General features: G+C 40.2%; 1 protein-coding gene and 1 long non-coding RNA gene across 3 annotated transcripts; one reads left to right on the plus strand and one right to left on the minus strand.

Annotated features, from left to right (window-relative positions):
- Positions 1-10,687: 10,687 nt before the first annotated feature.
- On the plus strand, positions 10,688-15,301 carry MC5R (melanocortin 5 receptor). Of its 2 annotated transcripts, none has more exons than XM_030506122.1 (2): positions 10,688-10,966; positions 11,835-15,301. In XM_030506122.1, exon 2 carries the CDS (start codon positions 11,917-11,919, stop codon positions 12,892-12,894), a length of 978 nt encoding a protein of 325 aa, XP_030361982.1. In that variant the 5' UTR covers positions 10,688-10,966; positions 11,835-11,916; the 3' UTR covers positions 12,895-15,301. The 2 variants fall into 2 exon arrangements, with proteins under 2 accessions (XP_030361982.1, XP_030361991.1); XM_030506131.1 differs by having other exon boundaries at positions 10,716-10,958.
- Positions 15,190-16,224, minus strand: LOC115616638. The gene is made up of 2 exons (XR_003994338.1): positions 16,191-16,224; positions 15,190-15,568 (listed from the first exon to the last, which is right to left on the minus strand). It is a non-coding gene; the product is annotated as an uncharacterized LOC115616638 (long non-coding RNA).
- Between the last annotated feature and the right edge of the window lie 4,196 nt (positions 16,225-20,420).

The following is a 20,420-nucleotide window of genomic DNA, read 5'->3' on the forward strand; positions in this document are numbered from 1 at the left end:
TGTTAATAGTGATATTGGCTTTTTTTCTACAAACAACAAATCAAGTTCAGTTAGCACTAGAAAAAGAAGTTCACGCATAAAGTTATTCAGATATAGCAGTAGATTTCAGGGGGAAATGCCAGAGCACAGCTCCAAAAAACCCAAAAGGATGGTGTGTTTTAATCAAGATTTCATCATCAGGCCTAACAGAAGGTTCCTGTACCCCTTAATGAGCGCAGAGTGCCTTACTGACATAGTTGCTCTGACTTTTTTCCGGCAGGAAATAGAAATAGGCTGAACTAATATGTCATTTCTCCTCTAAGAGGTTGTGTGTGAGCATACTAATGCTCAGTTTCACCCAGGGCTTCCCTATAGACAGCAGCTATTTTGCCTTAGTGCCACCAGTTACATGAAAGTGGTACATGTTCTCACTGGAGGTGTACTTGTACTGTTACAGCCCATTTACAGATGCAAAAAGGCATCTCTACCTATTCAAGTGTGCCAAGTGAAACTATCCTAGTAAAAATGTCACACCTCTAATTGATGTATCTTTTCTAAACTAGATGAAGAAAATTGAATTGCAATTTGATATTCTCATCATGATTGTGTGCATTTCCAACCTTCAAGGATTTGAACTATAATTTACAGCTTGCCATTCCTGGTCTCGCTCCTGCCCTGCCAGCATTGCTCACTTAGTGGGTAATGCCCTGTGTCCTGATATAGGAAGGGAAGCTACAGCCTGTCTTTTTAACCACTGCACCCCGTCTGATATATTTTCTCTCATGGTTTCACTGAGCTTGGGATTGTTGCAGGTGAAATAGATGTAGCATTAGGCTGAATTTGAGTACTGTAAATACAACCTTGAGCAATGTGTTGAAAGAGATGCCTACCACTTACTGAACAGCCTTGGGGCCTAAGCCCTCACTCAGAACTGTGATGTGTCCATCCCAGGCCTCCTTGGAGGCAGGAGCTTCAATTCCAAGCCTCCTACTTCCCAAGGCATAAGACTTCCTTGTCTGACTATGTGACTGCTGTCAGAGGAGCTTTTTGTTGAAGCTCCATCAAAGTGAGCTCTCTAGTGCTGGAAAAGGACCAAAAAAGAGTAAACCAGGATCTCTTAATGGTAACTGGTCATGAGGATCCTCCTCTGAGAAAGGAGCAGCTGGTATTCTTGACCTCATTCCCTGGAAAAAGTGTTTTATCTTTGTTGGATTAGAAATAGCAACAAACCTTGCAACACTCAACTCTTCTTTCTCTCTGCCGTGGTTTAAGCCCAGCTGGTAACTCGGAACTACGCAGCTGCTCGCTCACTCCCCCGCTGCTTCTTTCTGCCGCTCCTGGAGGGATGGAGAGGAGAATCGAAAGAATGTGAATCCCACAGGTTGAGATAAGAACAGTCCAGTAACTAGGGTATAATACAAAACCACTACTGCTACCACCAATAACAATAATGATAAGCAACTTATCATTATTGTTGAATTATTGTTGAATTATTGTTGAATTATTGTTGAATTATTGAAATAACAAGGGGAGAGGATACAATTGCTCACCACCCGCTGACTGATACCCAACCCGGCCCGAGCAGCGATCTGGACCTTCTGGGTAGCTTACCCCAGTTTATATACTGGGCATGACGTGCTGTGGTATGGAATACCCCTTTGGCTAGTTTGGGTCAGGTGTCCTGTCTCTGCTTCCTCCTGGCTTCCCCTCCTCCCTGGCAGAGCATGAGACTGAGAAAGTCCTTGGTGGGAGTAAATATTGCTTAGCAACAATTAAAAACATCGGTGTTATCAGCGTTGTTCCCAGGGTGAAAGTCAAAAACACAGCACTGCACCAGCTACTGAGAAGGAGAAAAAATGACGGCTATAGCTGAACCCAGGACACTCTCAAATAAGCAAATGGTCTTTCAGACAGCTAAATACTGTGATTGGGTCTGGGGCAGGAGAGGAGGAAGACAAGTGTCATTATTATTCTGCTGAGGGCGGCCACCTCATTGTCTTTGTCTACTAATGGGTTCCCTCAACTAAGTAAGTTTTCTTCTGAGCTAGCTCACCCCCTTGTTAATTTTGCTGTGCTTTGGTAAATATAAAAAACATTGGCTATGCATCTGTTAACATTTAGTTTGTTAGCACTCTCATCAACGAGTAGGGTCAGCTGTATTTGTTTCATTTGTATGTGAAAAAACATTTAAGCTAGTAGAACAGTTTTTGGTTTCTAAGGCTGTGGTTTGGCACAGATAACCTTTGGTGGCTCCATCTGGCTGCCCAATGGTTTCTGTCTCCATTTGGCCACTTTTTCCTCCCACTTGCATTGCACAGATCTGTATGTGAATATATCTATACCTAGAGCCAATATTTAGCAAAAAAACCCCATTCTTTTTAAAAGGCTTCTTTATTTTCAACTCAGAACTGTTCCCTGATGTCATTTGTCATATGACTTGTAAGTGTTTCCTGCTGGCATGGCCAGTGTGGAGGCCAGAGTGGGAATTGAGGGTTACTTTAAGGGGCCATAATTGTGGAAATTAATGCATTTTCACTCATGTCATACTGCATGCATGCTGCTTTCATGGTTTCCTTTTCTGATGTTCATTTGCAAATGGACAATTTTCAGATAACTTTAATTATGTCAAAGAATGGGGAAGATGCAACATCTCACCTCCCTGTGTTTTAATCAATTGTTGTATCATTTGTAATTGAGAAGCACTGCATTTTTTCCTAGTCTTGTTTAGTCTGCTGAGAATAGAATTTTAGAAATCTGAAAAAGAAAACTGTGTCTTACTGTTTTGTTTTCTTATCATTATTGTCACTGCGATTAGTAGCAGTTATTTTTAAATCAGTACTAAAAACCAGTAACTTGGTTGCAAACCTCAATTAAACGAACATACTCGATGAGATGATCAATTTTCTCTAGTTTGCTTCTCACTGTGCATTAAGACAAAGCTCCAACTGTCCTACTGCTGAAGGCTGGGTTCAGGTTGTATTTAGGCAGCATACTTTGTGTTTCCTGTTTTTCAGAAGTGATGGTAACATTGAACTTGATAATGTTGGTACCACAGGTCAATATTAATTCTGTTACCTAAAATTGAGGATTTATGCTAACCGAACTGCATTTTCATTGCTGAAAATTAGGTTCCTTTTGTTTCACCCTATTCTTTGAATAAAGCCTGTGAACTTGCTCTGCCTGCAAATTTATTCTCTGGAGAGAAGTCAGGAGCCTTGCAATTCTCTTTGTTTGTGATTCTTCTAATTGATTTGAAACTTTGAATTAACTTGTTTGTCACTTTCTCCTGGGTAAAAAATATTTGCATATATATAAGCTGACTATACTGCTACTACTTTCCCTGAAGCCAAAGTTAATTCTTTGCTATTCCTTTGCACATTTGTAAGTAGGTGTTCAGACTTCAGTTGTTCCCTGCTGGCTTTCGGGGAATTTTTCATATGAGCTAGTCATTGACAGACTAGAATGCACCAAGAAAAATATACCTGCTTTTGTGAATCAGAGCCATGTTCTGTAGCTGCCTGATGTTACTGACATTAACGGAGTTACACTAAAGAGTGCAATCTTTGCTATTTAAACTTCTGTAACCACATTGGTAGTAGCTCTATATGTTCACAGAAGAGTACAAGGAGTACAAAAGTAGAACTAGAGGCCCATGGTGTTTTTGTGGTATCAAACTGTTCCTCCATTAGTATGTCTTATACGGACATGTGGAACAGGAACTCCTAACACGGTGTTCTGCTGTAAGGGCTACACAACTACAGCTCTCGATTCCCCAGTGATTTTCTTGAAGAGTGCTTAAGCTTTCTGCCTGTCAGCCTTGGGGATTGTGAAGGCTGGCAAAATACAGATTCACAGGATAAATTTAGTTTGATTTTTTCCTTAAGATTAAAGCGTTCCTCCCCCAAAGTTTGAAGTGCTGTCTTTCATTCCTCAAATGGAAATATTCCAATCCCATCTTTGAACTAGCCATAGAGTTTGAGGTACATTTTAAGCATTCAGCATGTTTAGAAAACATGATGGTAATCTTTTCAAAGTTTTCACGACTTTGAAGGCTGTGATGTTTAGCCAGCATTGACCTCCACACTGCAATAATTAGGGGTTCAGCAAGAGGAAGTAAGAAAGATTGTAGATGCCAAGCAATTTTTTCTTTTTATTTATCAGCAATTAGAGATGGCATGAAGGAATGTAATTCAATTGAGAAGCCATGGCATAGTCCATGCTTAGCTCTCCCAGAAACTGATTTCCCAATTGATCCAATAGTAGCTGATTTTTGGAGACACAAATCTGTCATCCTTCTTAGCCTGAATTATTAACCCATGCGCTCGGCTTTCAGGGTTATTTTCTTTAGAACCAGAGTTCCTGTGGAGGCTGCCCTCTCTCTGAAATCACTCTGGGTCTCTTTGGTTGGCTTTTTTTTTTTTGTTTTTTTGGGGAGTGGTGATAGGGCTGGAGCTAGAAATAAAAGATTTCTTTTGTTTGTGATTCAAAACCTGCCAAAAAGAAATTCTCTTTTGGTCATTTATAACCAGGCACTTTGTAAGCCCAGGAAAGCCAGAGAGCTGCAGCTTACTGCCAGCATCACCAAACCAGCATGATAAGAAGTTTCTCAGGTTTCGCTTCACTTTTAATACTGACTTAGACACTAAATACAGCAGGGCTCAGAGTACTTTGTGAAGGATTAATGGTGCTTGATTTTTAAAATGCCATGAATCTGGGGGGCTTATGAGAGTCGCTTGATTTTTGCATGTTAGTGAATAGCTTGCCATCGAGGAGAATGCTTTAGGGTAAACTGATATAAGTTTTCACTGATATTACTGAATGCACTGGTTACTTCAGCATAGAAGACAATATTCTCGGTTCAGACAGTAAACTGGACTTCTGCAGATCTGTTGGTTTCTGGCTAATATCACTCGCATTTTTAATTTTGACATCTTTAGTTTCAGCCATAGCACTACTCCACATTTTCACGCTTTAGCAGCTGAATGTTAGATGAGAAATAATTCCTACTCCTGAAATAATGTTGCTTGCTTTTTATTTTCAGGATACAGTGATTTAAAAAACTCCACCACTCTGACATTAAGAAAAGGTACTGTATATAGCAAGCTTGTGTTGTAGGAAAGCTCAGAGAAAGTAGTGTAGTAAGGGCTTGACAGATAAACATTACGTTCTGAGCTAAATGGTTATTATTTAATTCCCATTTCTGGTGCATTTAGACACCTCATTAAATAGCAAGTAACCACATTTTTTATCAACCTGAGCAGAGAGTGAGGAAAGAACCTGTATATCAGTACAGAAACACTAGATTAGCACTGAAAACTACTTCTAAAGAGAGAAATGTTGATACTGCTGTCATAGTGTTCTTGAAAATTGCCTGGGTAGCATGTGGATCTATGTTTAGCCATCATATGTATTGAATCAGAGACATCTGCACTTGCCCAGGTAGGAACTCCATTCATGCATTGCTGTATTTGCAGTTTTGCGTGTATAGCAATGTCTCTTTCTGGGTATATTGAATTAATGATTATTCTCACTGTACATCTTCTCGAGGGTGTCCTTCAGCTTCTTTGTTATCTTTCCATATCCATGCTGGGCTAAAATATCAGCACCTGACTGCAGAGACACTACTGGGCAGAGAGACATTGAGTTGTCAGATCTCTCTGCTCAAACCAAGCAGCCAGCCCAGGATGGGGAGCACAGTGCTCCCAGGGGAGGGTTCATGCTGTGCTCTTGTGTTCATCTGGCAGGAGGGAAGAGGGAAGTGAGCAGCTATTCAAGGGATCTCTTTAGACCGGTGGTCTATAAAACCCAGAAATCATTCCCCCTCTCCCTTTCATTCTGTCACTGAAAGGACACCCCCTGTTTTCTTGAGCCAAAGGAAATAGTTGGTAGGCTGTCATCACAGGGCAGACCTGTTAAAATCAGAGCGCCCCACGATAGTCCCACCTGAAACAAAATGAGCCTTAGGCTAGGCTACTTTTTAGATCCTGTCAAGAAGAGTGCAAATAAAGTCTGCTGGTTCTTGCTGGGAAGAGATATTGGAGCACACCTGCAATAGTGCCTGCAGCAGAACGATCTGTTTCTAAACGGCTGACTGGAAGGTCCAGCTGGCGGCTAATGTGTGCCTAGCACTGTTGTTACAGTTCCATTAGTTCCATTCCACTCCATTCTAGCCCAGTCTAGTCTGTTCCATTCTGTTCCATTCCGTTCTGTCCTGTTTATGGAGTCTGCAGCTGGCATTTCTGTATGATTCACCAGGTCTGCGCTGCTGACCCATGCTCTAACAGAATGTTAGGGCATGATTCATTACTGGAATTGTCTCCCATTAGAAGGCACAGAAAAATGATGGTTACTAAACCTCATTACCCTTTTACAGTTTAGGGTTTAGGTTATTAGGATATGTCTTTTTAGAACGCCTTTTGTACTGCATTGCATCTTTCTCAGCTTTCTACTCTGATGCTAGAAGCACCAGTGTTAAGTAGTAACTGAGAGTGGCTAAAGATTGTTTCAAACCATTTTAAAGGACTCAGATGAAAGAGGTGATGGTCAGAAGTGCTGGTGCAGTTATACTAAGGATGGCTGATCCTACCCTTTAACAGGGCACAGTTTTCCTGATACTTTGATGTCTTTTTCAGTCTTGCTTATTAGTGATTCTTCCTGAAAAAAACATTCAAGTGTTGATTTGAGGATTAGGGCCACAATGTAAAAGAATGTGTTCACTATACCACTGCTTACTGCAAACCCTAATTTTTAGGCTTTCAGCTGTCCCCTGGACAGGGAAAGAAACTGAACTTCAAAGGGTCTATGGCCACTTCATACATCTTTTTTTATTTAAGGGCAGGAAGTAGTGATGCCTTTTATTTTTATCTTAGTTAATTTCCTGTCTTTATTAAAAGCTAACTGGATGGTAATACTGGGGAGGTAACAGTGGGGACCTTTATGGGGCGCAAGGCTACTCAGCACAGAGGCCAAGAGAAAGTTTTTTCAGTCTGAGAAGTTAGAGAACATTTGTTATGTGATTCAAATGCAGAGAAGGCCACAATCTTCACTTTTGGTGATCCATGGGTTATCTCTTAGAGCAGTCTGAGAGGATCCTCTGTGGCTCTGAAATACTACATTAATGACAGCACAGGCAAGGAGAAGACAGAAAGGAGATTTCATAAATAGGCCAAAAGCTCCAATCCAAAGCCATGTTATGAAGGACAAATGTACTTTCACAAAAGAGATAAAAGAAAACTACAGAAGGACACTGGAATTAGATTGCTTCAATATATTAGCACTAGACAAGTTGGCTAGATTAGTATCAGTGTCAGTAAAACTCTGAACCTGTTAAGATTAGCACAGAGTAATACAGGAATGCATGTGAGGGTAACAAGCTCTTCTTACAGAAACCTGTTCAGGGTATGTTGTACTGTTGGCCTCATACACATTCTTTGATAAAATTAGTGTCTAGCTGTCATGAAAGCAGCATGCAATTTTCTACTGGTTTTGACATGATATAACTTGGCCTACAGGTCAGGGTAGTCATGGCCTCTCCTGTCCCAGCAGACGTGCTGTGTGAAGAGGAGCTTTAACATGATTGCTGATGGTGCTTGGTTGCAGGCAGGGACTGGGTGTTTCTGTCAGTGACCTTGTCATGGCTCTCATTCTGGTTGCTGATGAAGCTTGTGAGGCAGATACATGGCTGGAGCAGCATTCTCATCTCTCTTACTGCTTCACAATGGAAAGAAATGCAACAGGACCAAAACAGACCTTGATGTCTCTTTCTCTGCTGGAATCGTGTTTTACTTCTTTCTTATGTTCACTGATGTGTCTATGGGGCACTTTTGGCCTTTTTTTCCTGGAGCCCTGGTGAGTTAAGTGAAATAGGGACTTTAAGCAGTCAGCATTTTCCTTACACCAGATAAGAAATTACATGAAGTACAGAACAAAACACCTTTTCCTAAAGATACATTTTTAGTACCCGTTTTGGGATGACAATGGACCTCAGATCCAGGCTCCTTGGTGTACGACCCAGCTGTGTTTGTTTCTACGCTGCAGGGACACCTATACACCTACACTCCAAGCCTCCCGTCCAACCTCTCTTCTTCTTTCCACCTGTGGAAAGAAAATGATGGTTGGAGAGCAGGGCAGGGGCTTTAGTGTGTTCCTCAGGGTGCCTGCTTGGTGTGCACCCAAGGGTCAGGTCCTGGGATGTGCCAGTACAGCCCGATAGCTAAATAGTAACGCAGGTTTTACAATGTGTGAAGTACTGTTTGCCCACACTGGCAGTCCAGTCATGATCTTTGTGGCCTTGGAAAACACTAAGCACCAATGTGACTGTAGAGACAGAGAATTCGTTTAACTGAACAAATAAGGGAACCGAACAAGATCGTGAACATCTGAAAGACCAGCCTATTCAGCTAGGAGTCCTCCAGCTGGAAAGTGAAACCACTGCTGGATTTTCCCAAGAGAATCCAAGGACCTGCTCCTGTACTCCTTTACTTAAAATACTTATTGGGTGGGGACATGCTAATTGGATGTCTCTTCAGTTACTTGCTTGTCAAACCATAATGCCTACAGCTACTTGCTGCAGCAATATAATGATAAACTCTCTTTTTTTGAATAAGAAAAAAAAAATTTTTTTTTCATTTCATTCTCTGACATAAACAAACTGCATCTCTATCACTACCCCAGCTTCCAGGCAGGTATTTTTTCTGCAAACTTTGTAAATAAGGGAGTAGACACTTGTACCAGAGTTTACTCCTGTGGTGTCTTGTGGAAGAAGAATCCAAAGGCTGATTCACAATTTACATGTGAGACCCCTGGCATTACTGAGCCCTGGCAGCCAATCCATGCAGTCTAATGTGCAATTTATTTCCTGTAATCATGTAATCAGCTGATCTACTGAGTCCTACCAGGTACAGTGAGAACTTTTGTAAAGGCAGCTAAGCTGGGCTGCAAAGAACTTGATTAAACTGAACCTACAGAGGGATTTGGAAATGGGAAGAGAAACAGAATTTAAAAAGAGAATATAATAAACAAACAAAAAAGGATACTGCAAGAGAAAAAATTGTAAGTGGGAAGAGCACAATATCTACACAGTTCTTGATAGATATAGGGATACTGAAAGAAGTAAAATTATACTTTTAGATATATGATTTCCAGGGTCTGCAATGGGAAAATCAAAACCTATGCAAAAGATAACCAAAGGTAACTAAGTTAAGTTAACTAAAGATAACCTAGGAGAACTAAAACGTTTCACGTTAAAGAACAGAAAGAGAACTGCAGATGGGCATCCTCTGTTCATTTCTTTTGGGCACAGCAAAGAACTATGAGCTCAGATTTGGCACACAGGTGAGACACAGCAGGGAGCGTTGCTGTTCACTAGCTTACATTATCAGCTCAGGTCTAACAGCTGTACTTGAGCATAGTTTGCTGCCTCTAGTTTGTAATAATCTAAATTTTCTTTCCGGTAGTGGGGAGAAGGGATGTGCAAAGTTTGTCTCCAGACTATAACTGCATAATGCTAGAGGAGCCGTTTTACTCGAACAAAAATGCTTTTCAGGGTCTTCTTTGGTACAGGGACTATTTGTACATAAGAACATTTCATACAATGGCCCAGGTTATTCAGCATCCCTAGAGTGAAACTAGTAGTAATAATAGAGGAAGCTTCTCTGGAATATAATAATAAGAAATATGGATTTAGCTGCATTATAATGTTAAACTCTATCTGAACACTGAAAACACAAAAATGGCACAAGATACAGCAATAAACTTTGTGTTCGTTGGTGGCAATTCTTTTAAGTAAAATGCTATAGGTTAAAAATAAGCATTTGAAGCTGTAATATACCACAAAAAACCCCATCTCCCTAATTTGTGGAAAGGTGGTGGTTTGGAGAAGCAGGGATTTTTTATTTCAAGTTAACTTCAAATGCTGCATGGTATTTGACTGGCTGGTTAGCGGATAACCATAAAGGGCATTTGGCAGTGTCAGGAAGGTATGTGCTTTGCATTCCTCAGTCTGTGTGCAGAAACAGAGTCCATTAGCTAAAGAAAAGACTCACACTGATTTTGCCACCTTTTGGGTAAGGCCCAGAATGATGGTTACCTGACTGCTAGACCCACAGAGGGACTTCAGCCATTCCCATAATGAGCACTGAGTTTACCAGCTTTTAGACCCTGTGAAAACTGGGGGAATTCACATGCATGTCGGAAAGCCCTGGCTTCTGGCGCTGTGCACTGTGTACTCCTTTCATGTCTGCACGGAAATCTTTATTCCAGCAAGGGGACTGGAACACAAACCTTTTTTTGCTTTTTCTCCCCTAGCCCAAATTACTTGAATTATATCTTATGTTTGTGGTGTGACGGGCTTGACTGTATGTTCTCTGAGTTTTGTAACAATGGGGTTTTCATTCTTGCAAAATGATAACTGAATGTAAGACAAATGCTTATAATAGTAAAAAGCCTCCCACTTCAGTAACAGTCTTCTCTCACCTATTTGGAATACTATTGCAGTATGAACTTAGTGAGTACTAGAAACAGCAGAGAAACCAAAAAAGAGATGTTTTGAAAGGAGCATGCCTGTGCATTTTCCCCTTTAATATTACAAAAAGCTCATCTTGGAGTTCAGGTCAGAACCGCTGTTCAGTCAGAAAGACAAGAGAAGACCACTAGATGGCGGTAAAACCCCAAGCCTTTGCTAAAAACCCGTGAAAAGAGAAGTTCAGAAGGGCAAAGAAGGGGAGGAGGAGCCACAGTTTGAGTACTGAAGTCATTGTTGCTTGGAGTCTATAAAAAGGCACTTGCACAGTAAGTAATTTATACGTGGTCAGCCTTGACTCTATGGATTTACTCATTCCTTTTCTTCTGTTTTTGTCATCCATTCCAACCAAGGAGTCCCCAGCCCCAGATGTCGGCTGAGAAGGGCGGCTGAAACTTCTGCTCTCTGGAGGAAAGGTTGCAGATGATGAACAGGAAGAGCAGCTGAAGGAGCAGCTCTGGTAAATAGGTACAGTTAATTCTTTATTGCAAATAAAAGGTTACTTTTAAAAACTGAAAATTGTTTAGCTTGATCTTAAGGTCCTTTCCAACCCTAACTATTTTGTGATTCTATGATATGCTTTGAATTTTACTTGCAATAAGTCACTGACAATCAGCTTTAAGTGTTCCCCTGATAGCTTACAATTTCCCTGAATATTGTAATTACCAAAAAAGCACTGAATAAAATACTCATGATCTGGAACAGAAAAGTTATTTTTTATGACAGAATTCCACCGATACTAATTCTGTAACTTTAGCATATTCTGAAATGTATGGATTTGCCTTGGTTAGCTTTTTAATACTATGCTCTTAAATGAGCATGTTAGTTTTGCACAGATAAGCTGTTTATAACACAGTTCATGTGAACTTAAGAAGTACAAAGGTCAGGAAAACATTCAAATCTTTTACTGAAAATGCTCAATTCTTAGTTGTGGCAATTATTCAAACTTATATATATTGTATTCAAGTAAGCAGGCTATGCCAAACCTAATACTATATTGTCCTGCATTTCTGGGATCTGAGAATTGGGACTTAGAAAACTGTTTGTTTTTTGGTGTTCAGCAGAATTTCCAGGACATTCTGGAGAATATTCCAAGGGACCACATAGAATAAATAAAACTATGAACGAAGAGTACATTAGTCTCTTCCTTAGTTTGTGGTTTTAATTTCTCAATAAGGATGAGTAGGAAAACTGAGCCAATCAGAGATTAATGTAGAATCAGTGTGGAATATGGTGTGGAAGTGGCAGGATGTGTGAAAGCCAAATTACATAGAAATGGGTGATATTTGTTTGTCAACTTCTGCCTGTTCTCATCATGCTATATTTTTTTTGACAGGGTCTTTTGCCTTTTGGAAAATGCATTTACCGTGCTCCTTGACAAGTCTCTCAGAAAGAACAGAACGTGTTTGCTTCCAGAGATGAACGCGTCCTCTCAACTGTATGTTTCTGAACTAAACCTGAGTGCCTTTGGTAGCAACTTTACTGTGCCTACTGTCAAGAGCAAGTCATCACCATGTGAACAAGTGGTTATTGCGGCTGAGGTGTTCCTAACTCTGGGCATTGTAAGCCTCCTTGAAAATATCTTAGTTATATGTGCAATAATTAAGAACAAGAACTTGCATTCACCCATGTATTTTTTTGTTTGCAGTTTAGCAGTGGCTGACATGCTGGTTAGTGTGTCTAATGCTTGGGAGACCATAACAATATACTTAATAAACAACAGACACATAATTATAGAAGATGCCTTTGTTCGTCATATAGACAATGTCTTTGATTCAATGATCTGCATATCTGTGGTAGCTTCCATGTGCAGTTTGCTGGCTATAGCAGTAGACAGATATATCACTATCTTCTATGCCCTGCGTTATCACAACATCATGACAGTGGAAAGATCAGGGCTTATTATTGCATGCATCTGGACCTTTTGCACGGGCTGTGGCATTATCTTCATTCTTTATTATGAATCAACTTATGTGATCATTTGTCTCATCACTATGTTTTTTACCATGTTGTTCCTCATGGTCTCACTGTACATCCATATGTTCCTCCTGGCTCGCACTCACGTGAAGAAAATAGCTGCTTTGCCTGGGTACAACTCTGTCCGTCAAAGAACCAGCATGAAAGGAGCCATCACTCTGACTATGCTTCTTGGCATCTTCATTGTTTGCTGGGCTCCATTCTTCCTTCACCTCATCCTGATGATCTCCTGCCCTCAAAACCTCTACTGTGTTTGCTTCATGTCTCACTTCAACATGTACCTCATTCTCATTATGTGCAACTCCGTGATTGATCCTTTGATCTATGCCTTTCGTAGCCAGGAAATGAGGAAGACCTTCAAAGAGATAATTTGTTGTTATAGCCTGAGGATGGTCTGTGGGTTATCAAACAAGTATTAAGAAAACAAAGTAAAACCAGGGAAGAGAATGGAAATGCAACATCTTGCCACATCTTGTAATTCTGCTGAAATGCCTCTGGAATATCTTTCTCCATTCAGCTGTCGTGATTTCGGTGGCAGTCGGAAACCATTTTTTAATATGTTTTTGCCTTTCTTTCCCTCCACACGCCTCTTTCACACTGGTGGCAGGAGCTACTCAGTGCCCCTGTATTATAGGGATTAAGAATACTTTGAATCTCATTTACCCTACCGAAGACTGGATCTTTTAAGAGGATTGTACAGGGAAAACCTTGTTTTTCTTTCTGCTAAATGCAGTGAGTGTGACCTGCTATGCAAATGGCCCCATTAGCCTCTCAGTGTGTTTCTCTGATACTCTTTGTCTTTCGAGATACAACATGGCTTATTTTGATGCCCAGAATTAACAAGTTTTTTTGCTATTTCCTTCTGAAGACGTAAAATGTGAGAATTAGCTCCAATTATCAGAGTTAACTTACCTTGCTTAACAGTTATGACCAATATATATGCACATATCAGCAATCTTGTATTCCAGTCATGATTGTTACTGTCATAAAATATGTATTATCTAAGAGAACAGTATTACCATGAGGTTCCTGGTTGGACACAGTACTTTGTCATATCTGACCATATGTATTCTTATCACTGTGGGGTAAGATGTAGCATAGGTGGATTTTAAGGCTGAATACGAAGACTGGGCAGCTTCTAGTTTCTCTGTTTTCTTTGTTCACCACAGCTAGGGGGGTAAAGGGTTCATGGCCTCTACATAGTCATGTAATGTTTTGTGGAGATGGAAAGACTGGATGAGTGGCTGCCTTTATACAGGCATTAGAAAAGCGTTTCAGCTGAGTAGCTTTTCTTATTAGAGAAAGCTGTACTGTAGATTGCATTTTTCAAGCTGGGAGAGACAAAGCAAGTTTGATGATCAGAAGGCATAGCAGGCAAAACAGGAATTTCAAAACCTCAGGCACATGTAGCTATAACAGAGAGCCCTGACTTTTGCTCCCCAAACAAACATTTTTTGTCTTTGTGGAGATGATTCTAAGGTGAAACCCTCATGCCTTTTGTGTGAGTAATTTGTGTCTAGTCATACTCTCATAAGCATAGTGTTGTGCAACAGCTGTGTAATGTACAAAATATTTGATTTATCACAGATGAAGGAAGTGCAACTGTGGCATTGATTTCTTGATGCCACTGGATGGTACATATCTTGAACTGAAATATAAGCTATGAAAATATTTCAAGCAGTGGTTCCCTATTGATTAGATATTAGAAAATAGTTTGGAAAAATGAATTATTTCTTTTGAAAAGCTGAAAGAATACCCCTCGTTATTCTTGCTGTTAAACCCTTGGTTTAGGGATGCTCTAAAACTGTTGTTGTTAGTAGAAGGACTATGATTGATTCAGTGAGGCTTCGGTTATACCTTCAAGGTGAAAGCTCTGATCAGGCATTAGGAAAATTTTTTACCATAAGGGTGGTCAAACGTACGTACAGGTGCTCAGTGGTTGTGCAGTCTTCATCCTCAGAGATATTCAGAACTTGACTGGACACAGCCCTGAGCAATCTGCTCCAAGTTAAAAGCTGACTCTAACTTTGAAGTTGGCCCTGTTTTGAACAATTAGGAATAGATGATGCACACGTCCTTTCCAACCCAAGTTTTTCTGTGATTCTAAAAGACAGTTTGCGTATTATGATATAATTTTCCTCCCACCTAATATAATCGCTTGTGCAAGAAGAATTGTAAGATATTCTCCTCCACACATTTAGAAAGACAACATACTTTATGTCTTCATTTGCTTTGGAGGTCTCTGGCAGGATAAGTAAGGTGCATTCTTAGCACTAGAGTTATACCTTTTGTCTGCTGAACCTTAAAGTATATACCACCTCCAGCTCACACATATCTCCTTCTGACATGAGTGGAAATGTTCTCAGTGGAGACACCATATTACGTTAACTGTAAATGTAATGTCAGTGCACAATAAATATCAGTGCACTAAGAGCTGGAATCTTCCTTCAGCTATACCTAAAAATGGGATTTCAGAGGTTTGTGGTTGGTAGTGAGAATCTTGCACTGTTTCAGTACCCCTCTTAACCATATCTATAAATAGCACCTAAGAGTGAGCTTTTGGTGCTATGGATGCCAATAGCAAAAGGAGATGGTTCAATTGTGTAGTGAAAGGAACCAGCTGATGTTGTAAATAAATCATGAAATCTTCACTGGGTATTGCAAATAAGATGGTCTTGTACATAATTGTAAATCAGCAAAGAGGAAGACAAAACTGTAATAGCTTTGGGTATTTTCTTGAATTATACATTATTTTTTTTGTTGGAGGTTTATTTGACGTATAAACACAGACATATGAAGAAACTATTAAACTGGATTGCTGGAAAACCCACTGTTATTGGTTATTCGTTGTAATGTGTCTGCTAACCTTGTATTCAGAGGGAATATCGCATTACAAGCTTTCACTTCTCAATTTAAACAGATGTCTTATAAAGAAACACAATCTGAGGGTTACAGACTAGTACAATGTATTTACATTCATACCTATGTTCCTCTAGGTGTCAGCATCACATCCTCATTATAAGCTTTACAGATGGGGAGATAAAAGTTTCAGGGAGAAATGAAAGTATTTTCAAGAACAGACTAGAACAGCTCCTGCAAAAAAAAGGGCTGTTTACACTATAGGAATACATATAAAATACATGCCTCTGTGAGGCCATGACATGTTTAAATTTGTTTCTTTCTCCTGTTTAGCTGCAGAATAAAAGCAACATTTAGCATGCTTTCACTTCTACCAGAGTTTGGAAAACACTAGGTGTTCTGATAGATTGGGACAAGCAAGCATTGTGTATGACATTTGCTGTCAAAAGACAGTCACGAAACAATTAGTTGCTAGGCTGTCATTGCACCATGTAGTTGCTAAGTAGCACTTACCCTCATCAAGGACTTTTCAGGCTCTCACCCTCTCCAGTGAGGAGAAGCACAAGAAATGGGAGGGTGCAGAGACAGGACACCTGACCCAAACTAACCAAAGGGGTATTCCATACCACAGCGCGTCATGCCCAGTGTATAAACTGGGGGGAGTTGGCCAGAAGCGATTGATCGCTGCTCGGGCTGGGCTGTGTATTGGTCAGTGGGTGGTGAGCAGTTGCATTGTGCATCATTTGTGTTTATTCTTTTTTTTCCCCTTTTAATTTTATATTCTCTCTCTTTTTATATCCCTTATCATTACAATTAGTAATATTATATTGTGCTTTAGTTATTAAACTGTTCTTACCTCAACCTGTGGGTTTTACATTCTTTCGCTTCTCTGCCTAATCCCGCCCAGGGGTGTGAGGAAGCAGCTGCATGGTACTTAGTTACTGACTGGGTTTAAACCACGGCAGTCTCCAATGCTTTGCTGGGGATTCTCCTGTCTCTCTTGCAGTAAATCCTTCTCTAGCTGCTTAGCTTCTTGCACTGAAGACCAGCTTGTGGTGGCCACTCCGTGTCAGGGATTGCAGTGGATGGTCCCAATCTTCAGCTGTGTTGGTTTGCATGCACAGCACCCTTCCTATTGCACTGAGTGGGTGAATAAGATACAAGAACATGGATGTGGAAATGTAGAGATCCCCACATTATGGACAGAGAGTCATGCATAAGTCTCTGTGCTAGGTGATCTCCAGCTGAGATGCTCTCCTGCCTTTTTTAATCTTATCATGTATCATAACCTGAGCTGCGGGAATTTTGGATACAGTTTGTTCTTCATACGGGACAGAAAAGAAGAAGCTGAGGTGTGTATGTGTGTGTCAATACTTACATACATGCCTACATGTGTATGAGTTCTTGCTCCCAGACACAGTACAATCACAAACAAGCAAAATGTATGTGAGGATGTATGGTTTCTATTTCTCTAATCTTTCTGCTCTTTGTTTTCCAGTTGTTACACTACTTTCCAATTTGCAGCTTGTTTCTCACAAATTTCTTCCATCTGTGAACAAATTCGCAATGCTCTAAACCTGAAGTAGAAGAACCTCAAGTACCTTTTGCACCTTGAGCTTTTAAAAACTATAATGAATCAGTGTGACAGAACAAAGAGTTCCCCTAGCACCTGTCACACTAAAGAACTAATAAAATTTAGATTTTTATGGTCCTTAAACATTATTCCTAGAACACTTTCTTCTTGAGCTACTTGCCTAAAAAGCCCTAAGAGTCTGTGCTGGTTGTACTAAGCACAGAGAGTGAAGGGTCTCCATCAAACTAAAGAACAGCTGTTTAGAGGAATTATACAGAGTCTGAATACGAGCATGGTAATCCTCTGGAATACCCTTAGAGCCTCCAGCAAGCTATGGTGTAGGGGCTTCTTGGGCAGTAGGTTATATTTACAGCTTTGTGACTGATAGCTCTCAATCAATTCTAAACTAGAATTTATCTAATCTCTTTTGGATTTCTTTATACTCATCTGCAATATTTTGTGACAGTAAGTTTCACAGTTTAGATATGTTGTATGGACAATTGATTTTCTTTTCTCTTATAAAACATCTACTTGGAAATTTTATTCAATGCATCTGAGTCCTTATGTTGTAAAGAAGAGAAATAAGTGGTCCCCATTCCCTTTCCCTGTGCCATTCACTATCCTGCTCCCTTATATTCCCTTATAAAGTTTCTCTTTTCCGGCCAAGGATCCTAGCCTATTTAATCCTTACTGGTATTTTCATACGTTGTTGTCCTTATGTCCTAGATCTACTATATTCTTTCTGACTCAGGGGGACATGATAGTCATATAGTAATCCACATATAGGTGAAAACTAAATATCCACAGTGCCAGACAATGTTGGACGTTTTGTTCTTTTTTCTTTTCTTAGCAACTTGTAATAATATACTTTCATTTAGTACAGCATGCTGCATAATTTGGAAAATTTTGAGATCTCTAGAAGAATTCCCTCTCTGCAAATACTCATAGGAACACATACTGTCTGTATTCTAAATAGTGTTATATTTTCAATGATGAGGACTTTGGTCATACATCAGCATATAAAACATGCCAAAAATATGGTGCTTAGGAGTGCTTCTGTGTTTCCAGGCCCAAGTATATGCCTTGGCTGTGTCCCAGCTCTGTAGCAGATCTCATCTGATGGATACAGCTTCCATCTCCCTACCTCTGATAGGAAGGCAGCCTGGCCACAGAGGCTGGAGGGGCCTTGAAGTGTGTCCCAGCCATGCTCTGAGGGGACCCCAAGTTCAGACACAAACACCACCCAGAAGCACATCATAGCTTTGAGAAGGGTGGTAAGAATACCATTTGTGCAGAGACTTCCAGATGGCGATTCATCATTCCTCTCCTTTCAATTAGTCTACTTTTATGCCTGATTAAAGCAAGATGAGAATTGGAACTCTGTATGCTGGCTCCAGATGACTTCAAAGGCATCAAATGAACTTTTTTTTTTAATGGCCTGTTGCATAAATGCCCTAATTAACAACAACAAAACAAAACAAAAATCCACAAAGAAAATGGGATTAATTTTTCTCTCTAGATTACCAGTTTTTAACAGGACACAGTTACTTGTGGCAAACAATAAGTGGTGTTGCCTATAAAGTAAGTTTTTCATTGATTTTTGTATCTTGCACTGAAACTTCATGCCTACTTCACCTCCTCTGAAAAATGACCCCAGAAATACCTATCATCTTTGTGTTATGACTTTTGTTTGCCATAGCTTTGCTCTGAATTGCTTTGTGGAAAGGTTCATGGGTTTTGAGGACCTAAATCCCTGAATTTCTATATTCCAGCAGTTCATAGTACTGAGATAGCCTTACACTGTCATTACTATTATTACTGTTTCACAGATTCCTTGTGCTTTTTGAAGTCAGGAGAATCTGTCCAAGATATTTGTCCTTTCAAAAGGTAGCAGGAAACACCCCTATACTTTAACTTTGTTTTAAATCTATAGCAGCATAATTATTAGTAGTACCAACACTGACCTCAACTCAGAGTCACATCACTGAAACCAGAAGTAGGTCTTTCCCAAAAGTTTTTCCCAGAGCACATAAAGAGCCCTGGCTATAACAAAGAGAGGAGATTCATGCTCTCTGCTTGTAGAGTGGTAGATAACTGGTGGAGCTTGGGGAAGCAAGCTTTTAAAATCTGTGTTAAGCTCAGACTTCACTTACAAATGATGAAGATTGATTGCCTTTTCCTGCTGTGAGGGCTGGACTGTATTAAAAGATGTCCTGGCTGACAAACTTGTGCTACATTCAGTTTTAAAGCGAGTGCTGGAAACTTGACTGAAAGCCTGTATGCAAGACCGTCACTAAGTGTAACTGAATCACATTCCACCGGAGCGTCTTGTAAGAGATCTTCTCCCCACAAAGATATATAGTAGGAATTCAGTATGTGGTAGCTCTCTAGCTCCTTCCTCCTTGGAAAGGGAAATAACAATACTTTAAACAGTGGAAAATTGCTGTGTGAACAAATACATTTATTTCTCATGTTCCCCAGGATCCAGTTCTTTGACTGGGCGTGTCTGCAAAGTTAGCTTATAGGCAACCTGCTTAACTTAACTTTACTTGGAAAAAGGTAAGTTAAACTTTTGTCTTCTCCTGGGCTTAAGTGCCTTGCTTGGTAATTACAGTTTGTAAAGCAGGTGCTTAAAGAGCACTTCTTTCAAATGACAGAAGAAAGAGATGAATCACTTGAATTTCAAGTGCAGTTCCAATGACAGTTCATGTCCCTGCATAAAGTGCATAAAAAATGAAGAGGTAGGAGATAAGTAAGTCCTTGAACGAAGTCCAGGTCTTTCATCTCACCGTGAAGCTGTTACATATTCAGGTTTTCACTATGAAATGGACATTGGTGCGGCTACCTCTGAATCTGGAGGTGGGTTTTTGAAGAAATAGTTTGCGAAGAAAAAAATGGTATTTGGTGTGTAGCCTGCTGTTGTAGTTACACTCTGGGAACATCTGAAAGTCTCTCTGGCAAAACAAGTGGAGAAACGTCTTTTTGATTAATTTGGATGGACTTATTTTTAAGATGGTATCTGCAGTCTGTAGTCCTTGGTGCCTCTGCTTCACAAAGCAGAGGTGCTCAGCTTCCTGAAAACTGGAAGGTGCAAGGAATTTAGGTACAACAAGTGACAAGGCTCCCAGCTCATCATTCAGCTCCTTGGTTTTGTTGGCCACATGCCTGCTGCTCCAGTCACATGCGATTAATAACTGAACCTAGCTATGGAATTTTAATCAATACACTGGAAGTGTATTTAGAGTGGGGTATATTGAAAACATGTCCAGCTTAATTAGAAAGGAATGGAAAAGAGGAAAGCCACCCTAGAGCTACCTCAGGGGAGACAGCCCTGGCATACAGACAAGCGGGGGATCAAAGGCCTATTGCACAATGTAGTGAGTAAATAGATAACAAGTACAATATTAGCTCTGGTGGACCTTTAGAGGGAAAGGCAGGCAATACAAGGAACACCGTGGGTATTTCAGATGACCTTTTGTTGAAAATGTCAGAAGATTGTCCTGAATTTATAAA

Source organism: Strigops habroptila, chromosome 1, assembly GCF_004027225.2.
Source record: "Strigops habroptila isolate Jane chromosome 1, bStrHab1.2.pri, whole genome shotgun sequence".
Taxonomy (NCBI): Eukaryota; Metazoa; Chordata; class Aves; order Psittaciformes; family Psittacidae; genus Strigops; species Strigops habroptila.